A 24,224-nucleotide genomic window follows, 5' to 3' on the forward strand; every position below is an offset into this window, starting at 1 on the left:
TGTTGCAAATCCCAAGATTCATTTCCTCTTCCCAGACTTTTCAACATCTTTACTTTACACATTGTGTTAGAACGGCTGACTTGAGTTATATGAATCACAGAAGATGTGATCCCCCAATCTCATTCCTAGACTCTGACAGTCACATGATAGCCTGACTGAGCAGAATCCCAAACTCCGACTGGAAAGGAGAGAACTGCAAACTAATTATTGTAGTACTCCATGTTTGCTAAAGAGGGGATATATTCATTGTGAAAGAGGGAATTTCCATGACTGTGCATACTGAGGGCCATGGACATTCATTTTGCCTTAGAATTAATATGGTTATAGCTCAGTCTTCATATGCATCAACAATTCAACAAGGTAGTGCCATTGAAATACCTCTTTATCTATGTCTTATTTTAAAAGTGACTGAAGTTATAATAATGGTAATATCTGCCTCAGTAATGCAAACCAATGATTAATTAATGTTTCACTCTTTTTGATGACAACAGGCTCATGTCACCACAGAATTAGCAGAACAGTGTAAGCCGCACTAGTGACATCAGTGGCAAATGACACTTTGAAAAGCTAAGTTAATTGGAAAAAAAGTGTTTCTCTGGAAAAGCCGCATTACAGGAGATGGTAGGTGAGGTAAACACTTAACAACCCTCCCCCCAAAATTCCTCTAATCCTTTCACTGAAATAACATATTACAGTAGAAACTTGAAGGCTGGACTACGGTAGTGTTTTTACTTATGTATATATACTTAACTGCAGTAAGTTATAGTTAAATGGAAAGTAGTGATTCAAAGTAAATTTCAATAGATTTCAGTTACTAATCTTAATTAAAAGATTACCAGAATTGTTGACTATACATGCTTTTTGCTTACATAAAAAATAGGTAAGAGACGCAAGATACAGGCATTTTAAATGACCATTTAATAATCACTCAGCATGGGTTCAGTTAGTGATCTGGAAGAAAATCAATATGTTGTTTACTCTTATCTGTGAATGTAATTAACTGGGAATTGTTACAAAAATAAAATTAGGATTAGGGTGAGATCTCTGATTATACAGAGACGGAGGTGAACCACAGGGAACTACAGCCCATACCCAAGGGTCCCAAAGTTTCCATGTGCTCTGCTAGTCTCTCCTATAACGTTAATCATAGACAACTATGCAACTATTAAATGTATTCTCCAGCAGCAAGAGCAGCAGTAATTATTGCTGTGATAGCTACTAGTTCAGTAGTCAACACTGTCCAGAAAGCAATATGTTGTAGGCAGAGGGGACTAGAAGGAACTACCTTATTATGTTCTCTAGCTTTGAATCCTTCTTCACAAAAACCATACAGATAGAGCACAAAGGAATTTGGGCAGCAGGGGCTTCTGCAGGATCCTAGGGAAAAAGTACCCTATATGCTCTCTCCTTTCATAGTTGGAAGATGGAAAAATCAGTTTTGTTCTGCTTTACCCACATCTTCTGAGTCACAGGCAGAAAATAATTAAATTGATACATTCTGGGAAAACATATCCCAACACAGATACTCAAGAGAAAGAAGATACTTGTAAAACAGAAATGCCAGAAAATGTTGGTTGACTGTTAGACATTTTTTAATGCACACACTGGACCATAAATTTATAACGCACTTTAGAGAAAAACAAAAGCTATTGTTCCTGCCCTGGCAAAATTAATCTAAATAAGACACACAGAGGAAATAATGGCGAACAAGAAAAAGAACAGAGGGATGAAGGTTAACAAACAAACAAACACTTAACATGTGAGAGATGCTGAGTATGATGCTTGAAATTTTTAAGTTTGCAAATAGAGGAGGACAAGTCAGAAGAAAGAAACTGCACTGACTGAAGATCATCCTTGCAAAGCTAGCCAAAAGAAAGATTTAAAGAAAGAATTTGAAGGGAGGAAAAAAAAACCTTTCATGTCCATTCCAATCAGGTGTGCATGCGCCGTGTGCATAGTTGTCGAAAATTTTTCCCCCAGCAGCTCCTGTCGGGTTGGCTGTGGAGCCCCCTGGAGTGGTGCCTTCATGGTGCTCAATATATGACTCTGCTGACCCGGCCTCTCCCCAGTTCCTTCTTGCTGGCTATTCTGACAGGGGTAGGAGGGTGGGTATTGGAATGGACGTGAACACCACATCTCAAAGAACAACAGTTAAGGTGAGTAACCATTTTTTCTTCAAGTGCTTGTTCATGTCGATTCCAATCGGGTGACTTCCAAGCTCCATCCCAGAGGTCGGGTCGGAGTTAAGGAATCGCAGACTAGAGCATTGCTCTGCTGAAAGCTTCATCATCTTTAGTGTTGTGTGATAGCACAGTCAGAGGTGAACGTATGCGCCAAGGACCAAGCAGCTCTCTTGTATCGGGACCTGGGCCAGGAATGCAGCTGCCGAAGCCTCTGCCCTTGTGGAGTCAGCCTTAAGGTGGGGCTGGGACCTTGGCCAGCTCATAATGTGTGCAGATACAGGCTGGGATCCAGGAAGATAACCTTTGAAAGAGACCGGGAGTCCTTTCATGTGGTCTGCCACTGCCACGAACAGCTGGTTCGACCTCCTGAATGGCTTTGTGCGCTCGATGTAGAATGCTAATACCTGCCAAACATCCAATGAGTGCAGCCTTTGCTCTTGGGTACTGTTGTGGGGCTTGGGATTGAAGACAGGTAGAAAAATGTCTTGGCTAGTATGGAATTGTGACACTACCTTAGAGAGAAAAGCCAGGTGAGGTTTGAGTTGCACCTTGTCCTTGTGGAAGACCAGGTAGGGTGAATCGGAAGCAAGGGCCTTTAACTCCGACACCCTCCTGGCTGATGTGATGGTGACCAGGAAGGCTACCTTCTATGACAGGTAGAGAAGGGTGCAAGATGCCAGTGGTTCGAATGGGGGTTCCATTAATCTAGAGAGGACCAGGTTAAGGTCCCATGCCAGAAGAGGCTGTCTAACCCGAGAATATAGCCGTTCCAGGCCCTTAAGGAAACACCGTACCACAGGGTCAGCAAATATGGAATGTCCAGACATGCCTGGATGGAAGGCCGAGACAGCAGCAACCTTGATGGATGACACTGCCAGGCCTTGTTGGTTGAGGTGCAGAAGGTACTCCAGGATGAGTGGTATAGATGCCAGGAGTGGAGGAGTGTGATGTTGGGTACACCAGCAAGTGAACCGCTTCCACTTGGCTAGATAAGTGGATGATTCACCTGGTGGATGGTTTTCTGCTGCCGAGCAGGACCTTTCTTACTGGTTCCGAACACAGCTCATTGGGTTTAGCCATGAAGCTTCCAAGCCATGAGATGGCAGGCCTGAAGGTCCGCATGGTGAAAGTGACCGTGATACTGCGTGATCAGATCGAGGAAGAGTAGTAACATGAGAGGAGTGTCCACTGACAGCTCCAGAAGCGTGGTGTACCAGTGTTGACAGGGCCATGCTAGAGCCAGCAGAATTACTACAGCTCTGTCTCTGCAGATTTTCAGCAGTACTCTGGGCATGAGTGAGAATGGTGGAAAGGCATACATGAGACAGTCTCCCCATGGAAGCAAGAACGCATCCAAGATCAAACCCAGGCAGTGATTCTGAAAGGAACAAAACATTGGGCACCTCCTATTGCTCCTGGTAGCAAACAGATCGATTTGGGGAAACCCTCACCTTTGGAATGGAATATATGACATCCGGACGCATGGCCCACTCGTGATTGTCCGCTAGTTTGTTCTGCACATCTGGGAGATAGCCCACTCCATTCACCTGGAAGCATTCTATGCAGAACTCCCATAGCTGAGGGCTTCCTGACATAGGGGGGGGAAGAGCGGGCTCCACCTTGCTTGTTGACGTAAAACATGGCCAAGGTGTTGCCCGTCATTACTGCCACACCCTGGAATTAGAGCCGGGATAGCAAAGTTTGGCATCCTAGCTAGACTGTTCTGAGCTCTCTGATATTGATATGCAGGGAGAGCACGTCCTGCGACCATAATCCTTGTGTCTGGAGCTCTCCCAGATGCGCCCCCCAACCCAGAACTGATGTGTCCATTACTAGGGACAAGAGCAGCTGGGGGCTGTTGAAGGGGACTCATTGGAGGGACTCAAGTACTTAGCCTGGAATCTGTGGTCATGGTGCCAGACCGTCGAGCCCTAGGCGGCATACAGACGCGAGTCAAGCTTGAAGTGGTCTGAGTCTTCAGTTTGGCATGCCAGACCACATAAGTACAGGCTGCCATGTGGCCGAAGAGACTCAGGCATCCCCTCGCAGTAGTGGTCGGGTACCTCCTGAGGTTTTGGATAATGTCTGTCATGGTCTGAAATTGGGTCTCTGGCAGGACCGCCCTTGCCTGCACCAAGTCCAGCATTGCACCGATTAATTCTAATCTTTGAGTCAGTGACTAAGTTGACTTGTTCACGCTGAGGAGTCCCAGCCTCTCAAAAGTAGCTCTGACTAGTTGGACTTGAGACTCCACCTGCTCCCTGGTACGCATCCTGAGTAGCCAGTCATTGAGGTAGGAATACACCTGCACCTGTCTCCTGCAGAGGAATGCTGCTACAACCGACATACACTTGGTGAACATTCAGGGGGCTATCAACAGACTGAAGGGGAAGACCGTGAATTGAGAGTGTTTACAGCTGGCTACAAAGCACAGAAATCATCTGTGCACTGGCCGAATAGCTACATCAAAGTTCGTGTCTTTCATGTCAAGGGCAGCATACCAGTCTCCCAGATCCAGGGAAGGGATGATAGTGCTGAGGAAGACCATGTGGAACTTCAACTTCACCATGAACCTGTTGAGTCCTTGCAGGTCTAGAATGGATCTGAGACCCCCACTTTGCCTTGGGGATTAGGAAATAGCAGGAGTAGAACCCTTTGCTCTTTAGCTTCTGAGAAATCTCCTCCACTGCCCCTATGGCAAGAAGCGATTGCACCTCCTGGATAAGGAGTTGCTCGTGAGAAGGGTCCCTGAAGAGGGACAGGAATGAGACGGGAGGAGGAGCAGAACTGGACAGAATATCCCACTTCTATAGTGTGGGGAATCCAGCGGTCCGATGTTATTTGGGACCATGCAGGATAGAAGTGGGATAGACTATTCTGAAAACAGGGTTGAGGATCCGCTATACAGTCTAGCACGTCGTCCCCGCGTGCATCTTCAAAAGACCTACTTGGAGGCCAAGGGGGTGCACGCTTGGCACTGTGATGACGAGGGCGGAGATGGCTTATGCCTGCTGTTCCTACCTTGTCGTCTAGAAAAGTCTTGCCTAGGGTGAGGTTGATAAGGATATTGAGGGGGTTTGAGGCTTAAAGTGTTTTCGCTGAGAAGCTGGGGTATGCATCTCCAGCAACTTCATCATCGCCCTTGAATCCTTTAGGCTGTGTAGCCTGGGGTCTGTTTGCTCCACGAATAATCCTGTTCCTTCAAAGGGCAGGTCCTGCAGAGTCTGTCGGATCTGGTGGGGGGTAGGCCCAAAACTTGAAGCCATGAGGTCCTCCTCAGGGCTATGCCAGAGGATAAGGCATGCACTGCTAAGTCAGCAGCGTCCAGTGAGGCCTGTAAAGAGGTCCATGCCACTGTCTTGCCCTCCTCCACAATGGCCCCAAACTCATTCCTGGACTCTGATGGTATTAGCTCCTTAAATTTGAGCATGGAGTTCCATGAGTTCAAATTATATCTGCTCAGGACTACCAACTGATTAGCAATCCTGAGCTGTAGGCCCCCCGTGGAGTAGACCTTTCTACCAAAAAGGTCGAGGTTTTTTTTAGAGTCCTTGGACTTATGTGTGGGTCCCTGCTGCCTTTGTCTTTCAAGTTCATTAACGGCAGACACCACCAGGGAGCAGGGCTGAGGGTGGAAGTATAGATATTTGTAACGCTTGGAGGGAACAAAGTATGTGTGTGCTACCCCCTTGGCCACCAGGGGGATGGAGGCCAGGATCTAGAGGGCCATGGTGGTGCTGATCAGAGCTGGCTGGGTTAGTGGTGCTGCCAGGAAAGGGAGCAGTGCCAAGACCTCCATCTGTACCGAGAGGATCGGGGACGCGATGATGATTGGTGCTGGGAGTGGGACTGCTGACGATCCAAGGACTGGTGCCGCAAGTTTGACCAGTGCCGCGAGCGAGAGCGGCACCCCCTTTCCAGTGCCAGGGATCGATGACCTGGCAACACGGGCAGGCACATCATTACTAGCTTACCATGTGACAGTAGCAGCCTTGGCAGTCCCGGGGGCTGGCTGTGGAGAGTTGGGGGACTGCAGTACAGTCATGGCAATGAGGTCCTATGCAGCCTCAAAGGTGTCCGGAGTGAATGGTAGCCTCACCTTCTCCACTATATAGTTTGGGGAGTCGAACGGCCCCAGGCTCAAGGGTCTGAAGTTCCCGGTGCCAACTCCAAGGGTCTTTGGGCCAGGTCTCCCCCTCTGGGATGTGCCCCATTGACCTAGACTGCTGGGGAGGGTCTCACAGGAGATCCGCCTCTACCCTGCATGGCGTGCCTCTTCTGTGGCGCCAGAGAGTGGGACCGGTGCTGGGCAGTTCCCACAATCTTAAGCCTGAGGGATCGGCAGTGCCGCGAGTCTCTGTGCTCAGAGATCTTCCACTGTGCCGATTCTGCCACCGACGCCGGCGTGCTCCGCACCGAGGAGCTCCATGCCGGGTCCTGCTGTGCTGAGGTGGACTGTAGTTTAAGAGTCGCCTTCAACCTGAAATCCCACTCCTTTTTGGTCCTGTGTCGAAAACCCTTGCAAATCCTGTACTTATCGGCTTGGTGAGCCTCCCACATACACTTTAAACAAGTGTCACCAGTTGGCACAGGCTTGTTGAAGGGTTTGAACTCCAGGGATCGAGGCATGTCCTGAGGTCCCCAGGGGGAAAGGCTGGGATGGAGGGGGAATCCCCCCACACTTCCAATGGAAACTACTACTAACTAATCAAACTAGAACAACTATAAACTACTGAGATAAATTATACTAGAAAGCTAGGGGAAGCGAGGAGAACTTGCAAGCAAGCCACTTGCACTTCCGACAACTGTCACAGGCAGTAAGATGGACCTGAAGAGGGGGCAGGTCAGCAGGGTCATATATTGAGCGCCATGAAGGCATCACTCCAGGAGGCTCCACAGCCGACCCAATGGGAGCTGCCGGAAAAGTTTCCAGCAACTGTGCACGCAGTGCACGCACGCCTGATTGGAATCAACGTGAACAAGCACTCGAAGAAGAAGAGGACATTATTCTAGGCAGAAGAGTAGTCTAAGCTCGGGGAGAGGGGGACTTTGACTTGAGTGCATCTTTTAGACCTACAGAGCAAGAAAGAGTCCACCCGTCAGCTTGACTCAGACAGTGTATGGATTCTGATGTCAGCCCTATCCTTTGTATGTGTGTAAGTGAATGTGAACTTATACACTTGCAGCGCATCCTAAATTCCAGTCCCTGAACAGTAAGAATTTATTTTATAATGGTACCCACAAAAGTTAGATTCCACAATTTTGTTTCTTTCTCCTAAGCTCCATGACTTACCCACCTTTGCTCCCCATCCACATTGGTACAGAAGTGCCATTATAGCACTGTGTGAGAAAAATCTATGACCTGCTGTTTGCTTTTGTGTTTATTTAAATTCTACAGCTCTGCATGGGAGGGTGAAGAGACCTTGCTGCCCTTGATCTCATCACAAAGGGGAAGTGGTGCTGACTAAGATTTGCTTTTACTTGAATATCCAATATGCTTTGCGCTGAATATTAAACGTCAACATGCCCCCTGCAGAGAGAGCATTCCAGACTGCGAAGAATACGGAAGTGTCCATATCCTGAGGCCTCTGAAGGGATCCATTGAAACAAACAAATATCCCCCTTAGTGGGACTTTGCTTCCACAGAGAGGAATGGGAGAAACCTTTGTTAGCTCAGATTCCAGGAGAGGACACAGTCACCGAAGCCAAGATTAGATATTAAGGAGAGTGCACAGCAAAGATTCCACTGACGCACATAACAGAATGAAGGAAAAGATACCACAAACAGGTAATCTGGGTAAAAATTCAGGCACCTCTTAGCTGGAACACACTGGATAAAAGCACAACTGATGTGTCGGAGAGAAGACAGGCTTCAATTCTTTTTCATGTTACCACGACAAACCTCCTCAGCAATTTGTTTACATTTTTATAAGCCATGTCTGAAAGAAAAGTGACTAGAGATTTTTATTTTCCACCATTTAAAGTGATATCTTAGGTCACAGGTAGTCATTTGGATCCTTCTAGAAGTTTGCCATAGCTAAAGGGGCCATGATTACATTCCTTATACACTCTCTGGCAAACAATTTTGAGACTAGGAAAGTCATATTAGGGAACTAAACTCATACCTTGGATCTCACCAACATCTTTTGAGAAAAATTCATCTGAAAGCATTTAAAACTACACCGAACAAAGCACTGGAGCATGTAGCATTGAGAATAATCTTGCAATGGAAAACCTAACTAGATATCCTAAAATGTTTCTCTTCAATTTTAAATCATGTTTGTGATTTTAAATATAATTTTAAATTGTTTATGGTAAAATAATCTCTAAACTTACAGAGGTTGAAATCTTCTTCGCTGTTTCTGTGAATACTTGTTCCAGTGGTTTCCAGACCTGGAAAGCATAGCGACCTGAAAAACAATTTAATAATAATAATAATAATAATAATGATAAAAAATCAAACTTCACTTAAAAAAGAAACCTTTACAGAGGTTTACCTGTGCAAACACTTATTTTGCAAGTATAATACCAGTGTAGGATTTTTGGTCTAAAAATCAAAGCCATCTCCATTTTTAATCTCTTCATGTAATTTGTTTGCTGGCAAGCACTGTTGCACTTTACTGCTTTTCAAGATGTTCCCTGAGCTGTCAGTTTTGTAGTCAGGCCCAGAACAGTTCTCTGATGAGTTTGCAATCGGTTGCATTTTTCAATCTTTATATTAAGAAGAGGGGAAAGGTCTGGTAATAAGTTTGGAAAAGAAAGTAATAAATTGCAAGATTCACAATGTTTGTTCCCAAGGCCAATATATTCCAATATGTTTGGATAGGATAAACTGAGATATGTGCCTTGTAAATTGTAGGAAATATTGCAATTAGCAATTATAGCTGGCATTTGTAATGTAATTCACCAAAATAAGTACAGCTCAAAGTTGTTTCCAAATTTATTTCCTTAGTGTTCATACAACTTTGCACCAATATCACACAGAGTGAGTAATTCTTTGCATTCTTATTTATTTAGTGAAAAACTGAGTCTTTTTGGATCCAGCACCATTAAAGACCCAACTTAGCCATGACCCTCTCTAAATACAAAACAGACTGGATGGAGCTCTATTTAGCAGTCAGTAAATTCTATACCATTTTGGGAAAGAATTGAGTAGGTCTACCAAGTTCAGTATCAGAATTTGCATCAGAGCCATCGTAGGAATGATCATTTTTTTGTTTGGTTGGGTTGTTTTTTGCTTACTATATACTAGAAAATTTAGTCACCATTATGCCATTTTAATTATTTTTTAAAATAAGATAATGCTTTAGCCAGATAGCATTTTGTTTTCATTCTTAATGATCAAGATGTCTACATAGGTCATTTCAATCATGACAGCGTGTGCTTAGGTTTATGAAGAAATCAAGTTAATATGGTGTGATTTCATTACCTGAAGTGAACAGAAATCAATTTGTAGATTTCAAGGCCAGAAGGAACCCCTGATCCTCCCATGCAACATGGGCCATAGAATTTCAACCTGTAATTCCTGAATTAAACCCAATAATTTAAGGTTGAACGAGAATCTATCTTTCAAATTAACATTGCATCTTGATTTAAAGATTTAGAGAGATGGAGAATCTACCACTTCCCCTGGTAAATTGTTCCCTAAATTGCCTGTAAACTGCACCGCTGCCTCTTAAGCCTCGCGCAGGGGCTCAGGGCTGCGACAGGGAGAGATGTGTCTCCCCCAATACGGATCTGCCCCGGTGGGGAGAGGAGCCCTCTCCCCGCCGGCTCCAGTGCGAACCTGCCCTGGACTTGCAGCAGCCGGGGGAGAGCAGCCCCTCCCCAGGCCTAGCCCAGCCCCACCAGAGCTGCGCGACCAGGGAGACACGCCTCTCCCCCGGCCCCAAGCTGCTGCAGTGAAAGAGTGCTGGGGGGAGTCCTCTCTCCCCACTGCAGCCCTGGGACAGCCTGCACCCCAAACCCCACAACCCTGGCCCCACCCCAAAGCCCGCACACCCCAACCCCCTTCCCCAGCCCCACCCCCAGAGCCTTCAACCCTAGCCGAAGCCCTCACCCCCTGCACCCAATCCTCTACCCCAGTCCTGAGCCCCCTCCCACACCCCAAACTCCTCATCCCCCGCTCCACCCCAGAGCTCACACTCCCAGCCAGAGCCCTCACTCCCCCCTGCACCCCAACCTTCTGCTCCAGCCCTGAGCCCCCTCCCGCACTCCAAACCCCTCGGCCCCATCCCCACTACATTAATTTTGTTATGTGCACCAATATGGAGGTGATGTGTCACACATCACCTCCATATTGGTGCACATAACAAAATTCATTCCGCACATGGACATAAAAAATTAGAACTGGTTGTTCCTATGGTTAATTACCTTCACTGCTAAAACTTGCTAGACAAATTCAAACTGGGAAAAAGGCGCATCAACTCTCTGCCACTGCATCTTTTTATGCCCTTGTAAACTAGATTAAAGAGTACTCTATTATCCCATATCTTCCAGGAGAGCTGGCTGTATTTCAAGGAATCCCTATTGAAGTTACAGGGACAAACCATCCCAATGTGTCAAAAGAATAGTAAACATGGCAGGCGACCAGCTTGGCTTAATGGTGAAATCCTTGCAGATCTTAAACATAAAAAAGAAGCTTACAAGAAGTGGAAGATTGGACAAATGACCAGGGAAGAGTATAAAAATATTGCTCGGGCATGTAGGAATGAAATCAGGAGGGCCAAATCACACCTGGAGCTGCAGCTAGCAAGAGATATTAAGAGTAACAAGAAGGGTTTCATCAGGTATGTTGGCAACAAGAAGAAAGCCAAGGAAAGTGTGGGCCCCTTACTGAATGAGGGAGGCAACCTAGTGACAGAGGATGTGGAAAAAGCTAACGTACTCAATGCTTTCTTTGCCTCTGTCTTCACGAACAAGGTCAGCTCCCAGACTGCTGTGCTGGGCAACCCAGCATGGGGAGTAGGTGGCCAGCCCCCTGTGGAAAAAGAGGTGGTTAGGGACTATTTAGAAAAGCTGGACGTGCACAAGTCCATGGGGCCAGATGCGTTGCATCCGAGAGTGCTAAAGGAATTGGCGGCTGTGATTGCAGAGCCATTGGCCATTATCTTTGAAAACTCGTGGCAAACGGGGGAAGTCCCGGATGACTGGAAAAAGGCTAATGTAGTGCCAATCTTTAAAAAAGGGAAGAAGGAGGATCCTGGGAACTACAGGCCAGTCAGCCTCACCTCAGTCCCTGGAAAAATCATGGAGCAGGTCCTCAGGGAATCTATCCTGAAGCACTTACACGAGAGGAAAGTGATCAGGAACAGTCAGCATGGATTCACCAAGGGAAGGTCATGCCTGACTAATCTAATTGCCTTCTATGATGAGATTACTGGTTCTGTGGATGAAAGGAAAGCAGTGGATGTATTGTTTCTTGACTTTAGCAAAGCTTTTGACACGGTCTCCCACAGTATTCTTGTCAGCAAGTTAAAGAAGTATGGGCTGGATGAATGCACTATAAGGTGGGTAGAAAGTTGGCTAGATTGTCAGGCTCAATGGGTAGTGATCAATGGCTCCATGTCTAGTTGGCAGCTGGTATCAAGTGGAGTGCCTGAGGGGTCGGTCCTGGGGCCGGTTTTGTTCAATATCTTCATAAATGATCTGGAGGATGGTGTGGATTGCACTCTCAGCAAATCTGCGGATGATACTAAACTAGGAGGAGTGGTAGATACGGTGGCAGGTAGGGATAGGATACAGAGGGACCTAGACAAATTGGACAATTGGGCCAAAAGAAATCTGATGAGGTTCAACAAGGATAAGTGCAGGGTCCTGCACTTAGGACGGAAGAATCCAATGCACCGCTACAGACTAGGGACCGAATGGCTAGGCAGCAGTTCTGCGGAAAAGGACCTAGGGGTTACAGTGGACGAGAAGCTGGATATGAGTCAACAGTGTGCCCTTGTTGCCAAGAAGGCCAATGGCATTTTGGGATGTATAAGTAGGGGCATAGCCAGCAGATCGAGGGACGTGATCATTCCCCTCTATTCGACATTGGTGAGGCCCCATCTCGAGTACTGTGTCCAGTTTTGGGCCCCACACTACAAGAAGGATGTGGATAAATTGGAGAGAGTCCAGCGAAGGGCAACAAAAATGATTAGGGGTCTGGAACACATGACTTATGAGGAGAGGCTGAGGGAACTGGGATTGTTTAGTCTGCTGAAGAGAAGAATGAGGGGGGATTCGATAGCTGCTTTCAACTACCTGAGAGGTGGTTCCAAAGAGGATGGTTCTAGACTGTTCTCAGTAGTGGCAGATGACAGAACAAGGAGTAATGGTCTCAAGTTGCAGTGGGGGAGGTTTAGATTGGATATTAGGAAAAACTTTTTCACTAGGAGGGTGGTGAAACACTGGAATGCGTTACCTAGGGAGGTGGTAGAATCTCCTTCCTTAGAAGTTTTTAAGGTCAGGCTTGACAAAACCCTGGCTGGGATGATTTAATTGGGGATTGGTCCTGCTTTGAGCAGGGGGTTGGACTAGATGACCTCCTGAGGTCCCTTCCAACCCTGATATTCTATGATTCTATGATTCCTTCTGTGTAGGTACTTGTAGACTGTGATGAAGTCACCTCTTATTATCTGTGATAGCTAAACACATTCAACTTCATTAGGTCAGGTTTTCCAGACATCAAGCCATTCTCGTAGCTCTTTTTTGGAACCTTTCCAAATTTTCAACATTCCTTTTCAAGGGTGGACACTAAGACTGGACACAATATTCCAGTAATGGTCTCACCAGTGACAAATGGAACCTCCCTACTCCAACTTCTTATGCTCCTGCTTATATATTACATTAGCCTTTTTGGGCACAGCATCACACTGGGACCGCATGTTCAGATGGCTGGTCAGTTACCTGCAAATGCAACAGCTGCAACACCCAGGCCAACTGCCATCATAGTTCTGGCCTATAACAGAAAAACTGAGTCAGTATAAAATTTAAGCTCTGATTTTAAGTAAATTGACATTCTATTGCAACAGTGAGCATTTCTGAAGTCTGAATGTGGATACCATATGGTCCACCTCTGTAAACCCTTTAGCGAATCTTCCCCTAATAAGGTTTAATATTTTATTTCCTTCTTATAAAAGGAAATTACAACCTTTTCTCTGTGTATTTTAACTTTGGAATGTACCAATACTTTCAGTGTGTAAAAAAGGAATAAATTCTTGGATACGTTTTAATGCATGAAATTAGAAACTCAGAAAACACTGGAAAATTAAATAGCTTTCCTTGTTCCGTGGCATTACTTAACCTCTGACAAAACCTCATGTTTAGTTTGAAACGGACTCTTGCTAGTGTTTCACAATTATGTGATTTGCTAAAACGTTTTCACAGGAGATCATATAAAATGACATGCAAAACCATTCTGCTAGGGTTACTTGAAATAATTCACACAGTAAAACTCAAGTTTAGTTTAAAAGGACACAGATAACAGAAAACTCCATAATATTAACTAGAAAATCCAGGTGGTTGGATTGGGATTATGAATGGAAAAAAGTTTTCATTAGGGCTTTGCACAGCAATCTCATCATGACAGAATTTCTGGGATTAGAAAAGGGAGTATTAACTCAGGCACAGTCCCTAGACTTACACAGTAATAATTGGGAGAACTCCCAGCCTTTGGTACTCCTTCCCCAATGCAATCAGCATGAGCTACAGCTGAGGTCACAGGGGTAAAATAGGATCTGCAGGGATAAGTCTACACTGCAGCTGGGAGCCTCCCAGCCTGAACAAACACGTTATCTGTGCTTCGGCTAGCAGATTCAAAATAGCAACATGAATGTTGTAGCATGGGAGATGGCATGACCTAGCTTCTCAAGTACAAGGCTGGTCCAACCACCCTTGTCTGTACTTTGGTGGCTAGCCCATGCCGCCACATCCACACTGCTCATTTTAGCATGCTAGCTTGAACAGAGCTACTCTGTGTCAGTCTATCCAGCCTGGGAGATCTACAATGCAGCTGGGAGTATAATACTGCCTTAGGGCCTTCTAAGTCCTCTGTCCCTCAAACTCAGACAGGCCTCATCAAGAGAAAAAGTTCTAGAACCTCTTGCTTTCTGACTACCTCCACATTGGGCACAGCAGCTGAGAGGAAGCTGGTGGGGGTGTATTTCTGAAACTCTGATGTTCTTCCCCAAAGCAGCCACCTTTGTTTTCCTTCTTCAAAGGAAGCCCTTGACTTGTCCTTCTGGCTCCTATTCCTCCAAGCAAGCATCAGCCTGCAGTCTTTGTTTTGTTTCATACCTTGAGATTCCATTCCTTGTAACTCCCCAAGCAAGTCATTAGAGATCTGAAACTTTTGGAGCCAGATGGAATTTTTTTTTCCCTGTTGAAAAGTCAGAATTGGTGGGACGGGGGAAAAAGGAAAATCACAGAAACTGCTATACCAAATCAGAAAAGGAGTACTTGTGGCACCTTAGAGACTAACCAATTTATTAGAGCATAAGCTTTTGTGAGCTATGAAGTGAGCTGTAGCTCACGAAAGCTTATGCTCTAATAAATTGGTTAGTCTCTAAGGTGCCACAAGTACTCCTTTTCTTTTTGCGAATACAGACTAACACGGCTGTTACTCTGAAACCTATACCAAATCAGTGGTCCATCTATTACAGTATCCTGTCTTTGACAATGGCCAGTAATGGATGCATCAGAGAAAGGTATATTAAACTTCATAGTAGACAAATATTCAATAACTGCCAACAAGGGAGGCTTCTTCCTAACGTCTGTCAATTAGTCATTGGATTCTGCTTGAAGCATGGGGTTTATATCCGTCCTAAAAGAGGTTTTCTTCCTGTTTTATTTAGTTTTTCTGTAACTGTCAACAGTATCATTATCAATATAAATATCTAATCCTACTTTGAATGTAACTAGGTTCTTGGTCTCAATGTTAGCATAAAGTTTCACATGTTAATTATGTAAAAAAAAAAGTTTATATCAGCTTTACAGTTGTTGCCATTTAGTGTCATGAAACTTCCCATTGCTCCTGCACTATGGAGAAGGGTAAACAGGAGCACCCAATTTACCTTCATCATACCATTTATTATTTTTACATTCCTCTTATTTATCTCCTCTCTAAATTTAATAGCCACAATCTTTTCAACCTTGCGTCACAGGGAAGTCTTGTCAGGCCTTTAATCATTTGACGCCTGTTTTTGAACCTCTTCTATTTCTGCTATCTCTTTTGAGATAGGCGACCAGAACTTGACACAGTATTTCAGGGGATGGCATCATATTGATACATAATTGCATTATGCTATTTTCATTATACTTTTTGTTTGGTTTGTTTTGGTGTGTACTAAGTAAAGACTTTCACTGACGTGTCCAAGTAACAGCTACATCTTTTTTCTAAGTTAAGAGCCCAACAATGTGTTAAGAGTAGTTCTCTCTATTCCATCCAATGTTTATTATCCTGTATTTGTCAAAATGAAATTTCACCTGCCATTGCGCTGGACACTGGCCTAACTTTGTTAAGTCCTTCTGAAATTTCTCAGTTTTATTTATTCTTGAATAAGCAAAATATTTTTTCATCTGTAAAACTGCCACTTTACAGTTCACTTTTCCAGATAACCGATAAAACACCACCAGTCCTTATGTGGAATGTTACAATTGATGCAATTTTTCAGAAAGTTGTGAATGGAGGTTCAGAAGTATCCATGTTAACTGAATCTTGAAAAAAAATCTGATAAATAGCTCATGGTGTAATTTTTTTGTTTGCTGGATAAAAATGGGTACAGATTTCTTAAATAATTTAGTAAATAAAAATTAGAGTGTCATTCAGTTGAATTTGTTTAGGCACACTATGGAAGTATATTATTGAAATCTTCCATACACTAATCAAGGATTCAACTGTTATTTCAGTATTTTTAGTGCTAAACTGAAGCTTCTATTGTAGAGAAATCCACTAAAAATCTAAATTGATACTCTCTATTCTTCCACATGACCCAAGATTAATTTAAATCAATACATAAAAATGCTGCGTCACTAAATGACAGATCATGAGGTCCAGTAGAATGAACAGCAACTCCAAGTACCACTAATGACTCAATGAGAGCCCTGGAGTAAATCGTTTAGCCCTCTGTTTGTGTCCCCATCTGTACCCACTTATCTCAGCTGGATATTTTAAAGAATAATCAGTTTGTACACTGCTTTGAAACCGTAACGTGCTCAGTATTACTGATGTCAAAAGCACAAAACTTGAATTAAACTCAGATTTTTTGTTGATGTTAAAAGGCAATTTACTAGCATTCTCGAGGGTACAAAGAGATTTGTGTTATATGAGACTAGTACCACCAAACTACTTCTTCCTCTCATTGTCTGAAAATAAGTTATACATGCAGCATAGCAGAAACTGAATAAAGGGCCATTAACTTTCAACAGTGTGCTTACTTAAGGTTTACATTTTGGAGAGTGTACTGTTGAGGAATTTGTAAAATACAGGCTTTAGATGTAGCTACATTTAAAGTATTCCCTTAACAGCCAAGAAACAAATTAATGTCAAGGATGTATGAAGCTGTAATGGAACAGAAGACAAAAGCAGCTGACCCACAAACACTTTTCTTTTTTAGTGCATCAGCTCTCCTGGGTTAATCATTGGTATATCCTATTGTGCTGATCTCAGTATTTTTATTCTTACTATTTAGTTCAATTTACAATAACAAAGCTTTTTGGATTCAGACAACAGCAAGGAAAGTGTTGCTGAATCAGCAAAGGCTAGATTTTTTTTTTTTTTTTTTTTTTAAGAAATGCAGAGCAGAAGAGAGATTAGAAAGGCTGCTTCAGACATGACAGACCACACTGTTAGATAAATAAAGGATGAAAAAAATGTTTACCCTCAAATAAATGTTATTTCTATTATATAAATTGAAATAACTTCATATACTGTAAGTGTACAGAGGCCAACTCATGACCCTTTAAAGATGTATTATTCAACAGCTTTTATTCTATAACATAACAACAAAAAGATGCAATGATTTAATTCCTCTCTCCACAGATTCTCAATCTACTGTGTTGCATTAACAAATCACAGAAACAAAAGGCTGCAAGGGAGGTCAAGAGGTGATCTAGTGAAGTCCATCTCACTGTATGAGGCAGGGCCAACTATACCTAGACCAGATGTGACAGACATAGGCGCTGACTTACCTAGTTGCCAAGGGGTGCTCGACCCCTGCTCTGCCCCAGGCCCAGGCCCAGCCCCCACTCCATTCCTTCAAGCCCCTACCCTGCCCCAGAATACCTCAGACAGGAAAACTGGGTGAGTGGGCAATGATGGGGGGCAGCAGGGAGGGGGCATCCGTTTCCCTCCAACCAGCCCTTACTGCTCAGCAGGCACCCGAAGATGAGGCTGCCAGGGGCACACAGGCTGCGGGGCACGCCCATGGGGCACAGGGGGGCACCGCTGGGGCTCAAGCTACACCCGCCCCTCCCAACCCCGGCTTGGTGTCCATCTGCCTGGCCAGCCACATCCCTCTCCTTCCGGCGACATGCGCTGCTTCTGCTCCATTCTCAGCACTAGCCCCGCCCAGACCCACCCCAACAAGGCACACTCCAGGCGCAGGAGCCGGAGACCAGGGCAGCAGCACTTGGCACTAGCAGGACAGGGTCGCAGCCAGGCCAACAGACACCAAGCCAGGGTCGGGAGTCCCAGCCTGTGGATTCGAGGGACTTTGGCCCAGATTTGGGTGGGCATGGTTGGATGTTAAGTGGGTAGCCTGTGGCCCACCCAGGTCCACCTGTGGCTACAGCCCAGCCCCTCTTTCCGCCCCTCCCCGCACTCCTCCATCTCCCTCCCCCAGTCCCTCATGCAAACCACAGAACAGCTGATCCACGGCAGGCAGGAGGCAGGGGGAGGCGTTAATCGGTGGGCTGCCAGTGAGGGGGAGGCGCTGGGGGGGGCAGGCGCTGACAGAGCTGCCGATGGGTGCTGAGCACCCACTTTTTTTTCCCGTCCAGCCCTGCAGCACCCACGGAGTCGGCACTTACAGTGACAGATGTTTCTCAAACCTGTTCTTCTATACCTCCAATGACAGGAATTCCACATCCTCCCTTGGTAACCTATTCCAGTACTTAACTATCCTTGTAATTAGAATATCTAATATCTAACCTAAATCTCCCTTGATGCATATTAAAACAGATTACTTCTTGTCCTCCCCTCAGTGGACATGGAGAACTATTGAAGAAATATCTAAAAATGTAAAATTTCTGTATTCCATAATTATGTGATGTTCCATTCAATGAAGGAATTAGAGGAAAGAAAAAGTAAAACATTTACTATATAAAAAATCCAGTATAGTAAAACAGATTTCATATGGCCTTATATTAGCATGATGTGGACAGCACTTTCCTGATGGAATTGAAAACATGCCATTGCTTACATGTCTATAGCCTTCATAGCTCACTGCAAGGCCTAGATATATTTTTTAGGCATTTAAGTGGCTAAAGTATATTGTGGAGGACAGGGAAAGAGAAAGCACTTATATAGCTCAACAGAACTGATGAGATTTGGCTATTGATATTAACTTAGTACCCCATTCATCAAGGTACTTAAGCATGTGCTTAACTTTTAATATATAAGTAGTCCCTTTGAAGTCAAAGTTGATTTAGGCGTGTCCCTTAATTTGATTTTGAATTAACTGTAAAAGAAAAACTTGAAATCTAATCAGTTTCAAAAAGTGAATGAGAAGTAGTTTCAGGTACCCATGCTGATTTCTGTAATTCTACAATCACATTTTCCTATTTTTAGAAAGATATTTCTCACACATTTGTGTGGGTCTTTCATGCTGAAACAGGGAAAGCTGACCAATGTATTCTGTTTATACCTCCTTTAGAAAGCAATATCAGTCAAACTCTTTGAACAATGAATAGTTAGCTCAATCCACAAGAAGTTAACACTTGACCTCATCCTGTCTCCAAAATCCCATTCCTGGGCAAAATAATTGAGAAAGTAGTAACCATCAAGCTCCTACATAAAAGTGACAGCCAGAATCCTGGATTCAAACTAGGGCATAGGAACAATCCTAGTGGCCCTAAAAGATGGGCATAGTATGTACACAAGCACATTGCCCGTGTTCATATTGCTGGGGTTTTCTGCTAAACAGCAGACCACAAGGTAGTGCTAACCTGCCTACCTGACATAACAGGAGTAGATGGTACAGCACTAGTCACTCCAATCATTCCTCTCCAACAGACCTCAGAATAGTGATGTGTAATTACTCCTTCTTTCCATAGGCCCTCACCTGCTGAATCCCACAGAGATTCAGATCACCCCATCTGCTTTTCAATACATACGAAATTACTGGGAGAAACAGTGACATACTATGGGTTCAGCTGCCAATAATATGCTGATGACTACCAAATTAATGGCTGTGAAAAATTCCTCATGAACCATGAATTTGATTTTCTCCAGGAAGTCTGGTGCCCAGTCGGGGGCTCCTACCCTGTGCAGGGTTCCCGCTAGTAGTCCCAGCTGGGGATGAGGAGAGACAAGACTTTCTCTTCCCCTGGAGGGGCTGCTCCCAGGGCGGGTCAGACCCACTACCGGGAACCTCCCCTGGCTGCAGGAATCTCCGCATCTCCAGCTGTCATCTCTCCCCTTCTTCCCCACACGGGGAGGCTGTGTCTCCAGCTGTCACCCCACAAGACACACTGGAATGGGAGACTGCCGGGAAAACCGGACATATGGTAACCCACCCTCCTACCCTGTGACCCACACTTCTGCACTGCTGCTGCTGGCGGCACTGGCTTTAGAGTTGGATGCCCAGCCAGCAGCCTTCCTCTCTGGCTGCCCAGCTCTGAAGGCAGAAAGGCAGAAGTAAGGTTGGCAATCCATTACCCCCCTACAATAATCTTGTGATTCCCCCCCAACCGGCCTCTTGGGTTTGGACTCCCATGGTTACAACACTGTGAAATTTCAAATGTAAACAGAAAATGACTAATTTTAAAATCCCCGGCCATGAAATTGACCAAAATGGACTGTGAATTTGGTAGGGCCCTACTGATGACACTCTACAAGATTTTTCACCACTGATAATGCAACCATCCTCACTAAAATATCAGAAAGCCTACAGAACATCAGCTCTTGGACAAAGTGTAGTTGACTCAAAGTGATGCCAAGCAAGACTGAAAATGATGAAACTTTTTGAAGAACTAGCTGAGGTACAGTTGCCACCATCCATTGAAGGCATACAACCCCTATTCATTGAATCAGTGCAAAGTCTCCTTCTAAAATTTGACTTCTCACAAAGCTTAGATGATCAGGTATCATCAGTGAATAAAAATGCCTTCTTTCACCTCTTTCAGCACTCTAGGCATTCTAGGAAACTTCCACCCCTCCTTTCCAACAAGGACCTGGCCACATTGATCCATTCATTTTTCATCTCTAGGCTGGATTACTGCCATTCACTGAAACGGAATGCAGTGATGCTAGAATAATTTTTATAGTGTGGATACTGAAGACTGAAACCTTCTATTTCGGTTATTACTACTTCAAGACAGGAGGTACAGCAGCACCCCCTAGCACTCTTAGTTTCAGCATTCAGCATTCAGCCGTGTTAGTCTGTATTCGCAAAAAGAAAAGGAGTACTTGTGGCACCTTAGAGACTAACCAATTTATTTGAGCATAAGCTTTCGTGAGCTACAGCTCATGATGCAGCCGATGAAGTGAGCTGTAGCTCACGAAAGCTTATGCTCAAATAAATTGGTTAGTCTCTAAGGTGCCACAAGTACTCCTTTTCTTTTTAGTTTCAGCACTTATGGCTGAATGTGAAGACAATGGATTGGCTTCAAATAGTACAAAAAATGGCTGCCCGCTTTGTCCAGGTTCTGGATCACCATGAGCCCGTAAGGCCTGCATTCAAATCCCCAAACTCGTGCCTACTCAGTTTCAGGTGCCACTTTAAGGCTCTGATGCTAACCTTCAAAGCAATTAATGCATCATTCCCAGCTACGTTAACTGAATTTCTATGAACCACTGTGAAAGCAGTGCAAGGACAGGCAGATCACAAAACCCAGGATGAAGTACATGAGAGGTGGGAAAAAAGGGAGGAGAACCGTCTATGGCATAGACTCTATGAAATGAACTTCTAAAGGGGATTAGGTGAATCCTGAGTCTGACCCTTTTTACCATAGAAAGAAAAACATATCTCCTCTCTAAAAAAAATAAAATACAATAGAATAAAATAAATGAAACAACCAACACAAGCACAACACACAATACCCCAAGTGGAGTTTGGTCTCCTCTCCAAAAAGAGAAAAAGAACCAGAGACTCCCAAGTCCATGAGGAGTTTTACTATTGATGTTCACTTCACATGGAAGGCACTCAGCTACTACAATGATGGATGGCAGTGTTGTAAAACCATAAGATAGACTACAAAGAAAACAGTAAAAGGAAAAGGAGTACTTGTGGCACCATATTAAAAGTTAATGTCTCTTAGAGACTAACAAATTTATTTGAGCATAAGCTTTCGTGAGCTACAGCTCACTTCATCAGATGCATTCAGTGAATTGGTTAGTCTCTAAGGTGCCACAAGTACTCCTTTTCTTTTTGCGAATACAGACTAACACGGCTGCTACTCTGAAACCTGTCATTAAAAAAAACAGTGAAACCAACTATACATGAAGTGCTGTCAAAAGCACACAAAATGAATCTACTGAAGAAATGAAGAGAGTAGAGGAGGGAAAAAAGCTCTAAAGTTATAGAAATCTTAACTTGTAACAACGGTGAATGAAAAATTCATACAGAAGCGATTTTTAAAAAACTGATAGTGTCCCTTCATAGTAGAAAAATTCTTTGCACTACAACAACACAAATAATGACATAAGCAAAACATAACACAAGGCAGATTTTAAATGCTGAAAGTTTCCCCATTGCACTAGAAGCATGTTTACTTTCAATAATGCCAACTGTGGCCAATGTTTTAAGAACTGATCCGTGGAGTTGCCTCAATTTTATTTGTCACCGTTCCATAAACTGATCACCAGAACAAACATAAACAGACACCAGATAAAGGTACAAAATCTTTTCACTAGATCATGATATTACCTAAAATTCAGCAGGCATTTTACCTACACAATTTACTCAGTGCCTCATTGGCTCTCCCACCAGTTATACTGTCTGATGAGAATAAAATTTCCTAAGTGTAACTCTCAGAGCCTAGAAAATAATTTAAATTTAGAAGTAACAGAACTAAATCAGATGAGAATTTTACAGATAATGTCTTTTTATGGTATGCAAATAAAATAATCCTGGGCCCTGTCTGTACTAGGGAATAGGAAGGGGGGGAACTCCTATGTACACAGGCACAATGCTGTTGAAACAAGCTTTTTCCCCCTAGAATCCAAAGCCAGAAGGGACCGTTGTGATCATCTAGTCTGATCTAACAGAGGCCCTAGAACTTCCCCTAAACAATTTCTACAGCAGATCTTTTAGACAAACACCCAATCTTGATTTAAAAATTTTCAGTGATGGGAAATCCACCATGACGTTTCATAAACTGGTCCAATGGTTAATAACGCTCACTGTTACAAAGAAATTACCCCTTAATTCTAATCTAACTTTGTTTTGCTTCAGCTTCCTGCTGTTGGATCGTGTTACTTTGTGCTAGACTGAACGGCCTATCTTTAAATATTTGCAGATACTCACAGACCATAATCAAGTCAAGTCACCCCTTTTAAGGGCCAGGTCAGCACTGAGGTCTCAACCAACATGGCGCTTAAAATCTGGGCGGTGGCAGCCTTCTAGGGCAGGGCTCCCGATCTGGCTCCCACCGGTGGCGCTGTCGTGTGTTAGCAGTGGTGGGATAACTGTCCGTGGCGGTGGCACAGAAGAACACGTGCTGGAGTGACGGTCACTAACCCATTTACCCTCTCAGGTGTCGTTTCCTTCCCACCCCCTGGCGCCGGCGTTGCCCCGCCACGCACACGCGTGATTTCCTGCAGTGCCCAGTGCCGGGCACCGGGAACCAGACAGGCTCCTTCCTCGCCAGCAGGCTCCAGAAGCCTTTCCCCCGGAATTTATCCCTAACGGCTGAGGCGCGTCTGACCTCGGGCGGCGAGTCCCACTCGGGGCCCCTTTCCCCGCGGGTAACTGGGGGGGGACAAAGCGGCGGAGCACCGAAGGGCCGGACTGAGGCGAGAGGGGCGCAGCGCGGGCCCCTCACGCGCAGCTCTCCGCCCCCGTCACGCAGAGACGCGGGTGGGGGCGCGGAGGGGTAACCGCCATCCTAGGGGCGGGGCGGGAAGGGGAAGGAGCGCGACAGCCGCAGGCTCCCTGCCCCGCACTCACCAGCCCCCTGTCCGTGTCGGGCTCACCCTGCCTGCCGCCGCCAGGGACCCTCGCGTACTCAACGTAGCGCAGGGTCTCCGAGGGGGCCCCGGCACCTTCCATGACAGGCCGAAAGAGTTGAGGGCGCCGTACGGGGCCGCGCTAGGGACAAGCGAGCGCCGAGGGCGGAGACAACTAAACAAGCGCGATCCGCGCCCTGCCAGCCCCTCCCCGTGAGGGGAGGGGCCAAGTGCGGGCGTCCGCCGCCTGTGCCAGCACCTCCCCGCCGGGGTCCGAGGGCTGGAGCGTCGTGTGCGCGTGAGCCGGCCGGGCGGGGGTGTCCTAGCCGCGCAACGCTGCCGTGCCCGAAAGCGTTCAGCGTAGCCCGCTCCCTTCCGCCTCGCAAGCTAGTAACGCTGGCAGCTTCTCAGCGCTGGCTCCCCTTCCCACACACCACAACGTGCTGGGGGAGGAGGGCACCCGAAGGGGGCATTCATAGGACCCACGCTGACCCCATCAGTGGTGGATGGGGTGGAGACAGAGAAAGGCTGATAGTGTAGACAGGGCCTGTGAACACAGACCCTTGGGGGATTTAGTTCCTTCGAGAGTCAGATATTGCCCCCTCCCAAGCTGGTTGGCCCTACAGAATCTCCCTGTCCCCCAATCTTTCACATTATTATGTTTAAAAAAATGTAAAATAGTACACATGGCTCATCATGAAGTGCTGTCACCACTAAAACTCCCATGC

The 24,224-nt window shown here is 45.2% G+C and overlaps 1 protein-coding gene across 4 annotated transcripts in view; it reads right to left on the reverse strand.

Annotated features, from left to right (window-relative positions):
- Nucleotides 1–23,739, reverse strand: part of DNAJC15 (DnaJ heat shock protein family (Hsp40) member C15) — a 54,710-nt gene extending 30,971 nt beyond the window's left edge. For 2 of the 4 annotated variants that reach the window (XM_073345420.1, XM_073345430.1), the window contains exons 1-3: nucleotides 23,498–23,693; nucleotides 13,077–13,128; nucleotides 8,520–8,593 (exon numbers count right to left, since the gene is read on the reverse strand). In XM_073345420.1, coding sequence (XP_073201521.1) covers nucleotides 8,520–8,593; nucleotides 13,077–13,128; nucleotides 23,498–23,599 — 228 coding nt within the window. In that variant the 5' untranslated portion in view covers nucleotides 23,600–23,693. Of the gene's footprint in view, nucleotides 1–8,519; nucleotides 8,594–13,076; nucleotides 13,129–23,255; nucleotides 23,393–23,497 lie in introns of those variants that run through there. The other 2 variants (XM_073345439.1, XM_073345450.1) reach the window with 2 other exon arrangements.
- Between the last annotated feature and the right edge of the window lie 485 nt (nucleotides 23,740–24,224).

Source organism: Lepidochelys kempii, chromosome 1 (genome assembly GCF_965140265.1).
Source record: "Lepidochelys kempii isolate rLepKem1 chromosome 1, rLepKem1.hap2, whole genome shotgun sequence".
Taxonomy (NCBI): domain Eukaryota; kingdom Metazoa; phylum Chordata; order Testudines; family Cheloniidae; genus Lepidochelys; species Lepidochelys kempii.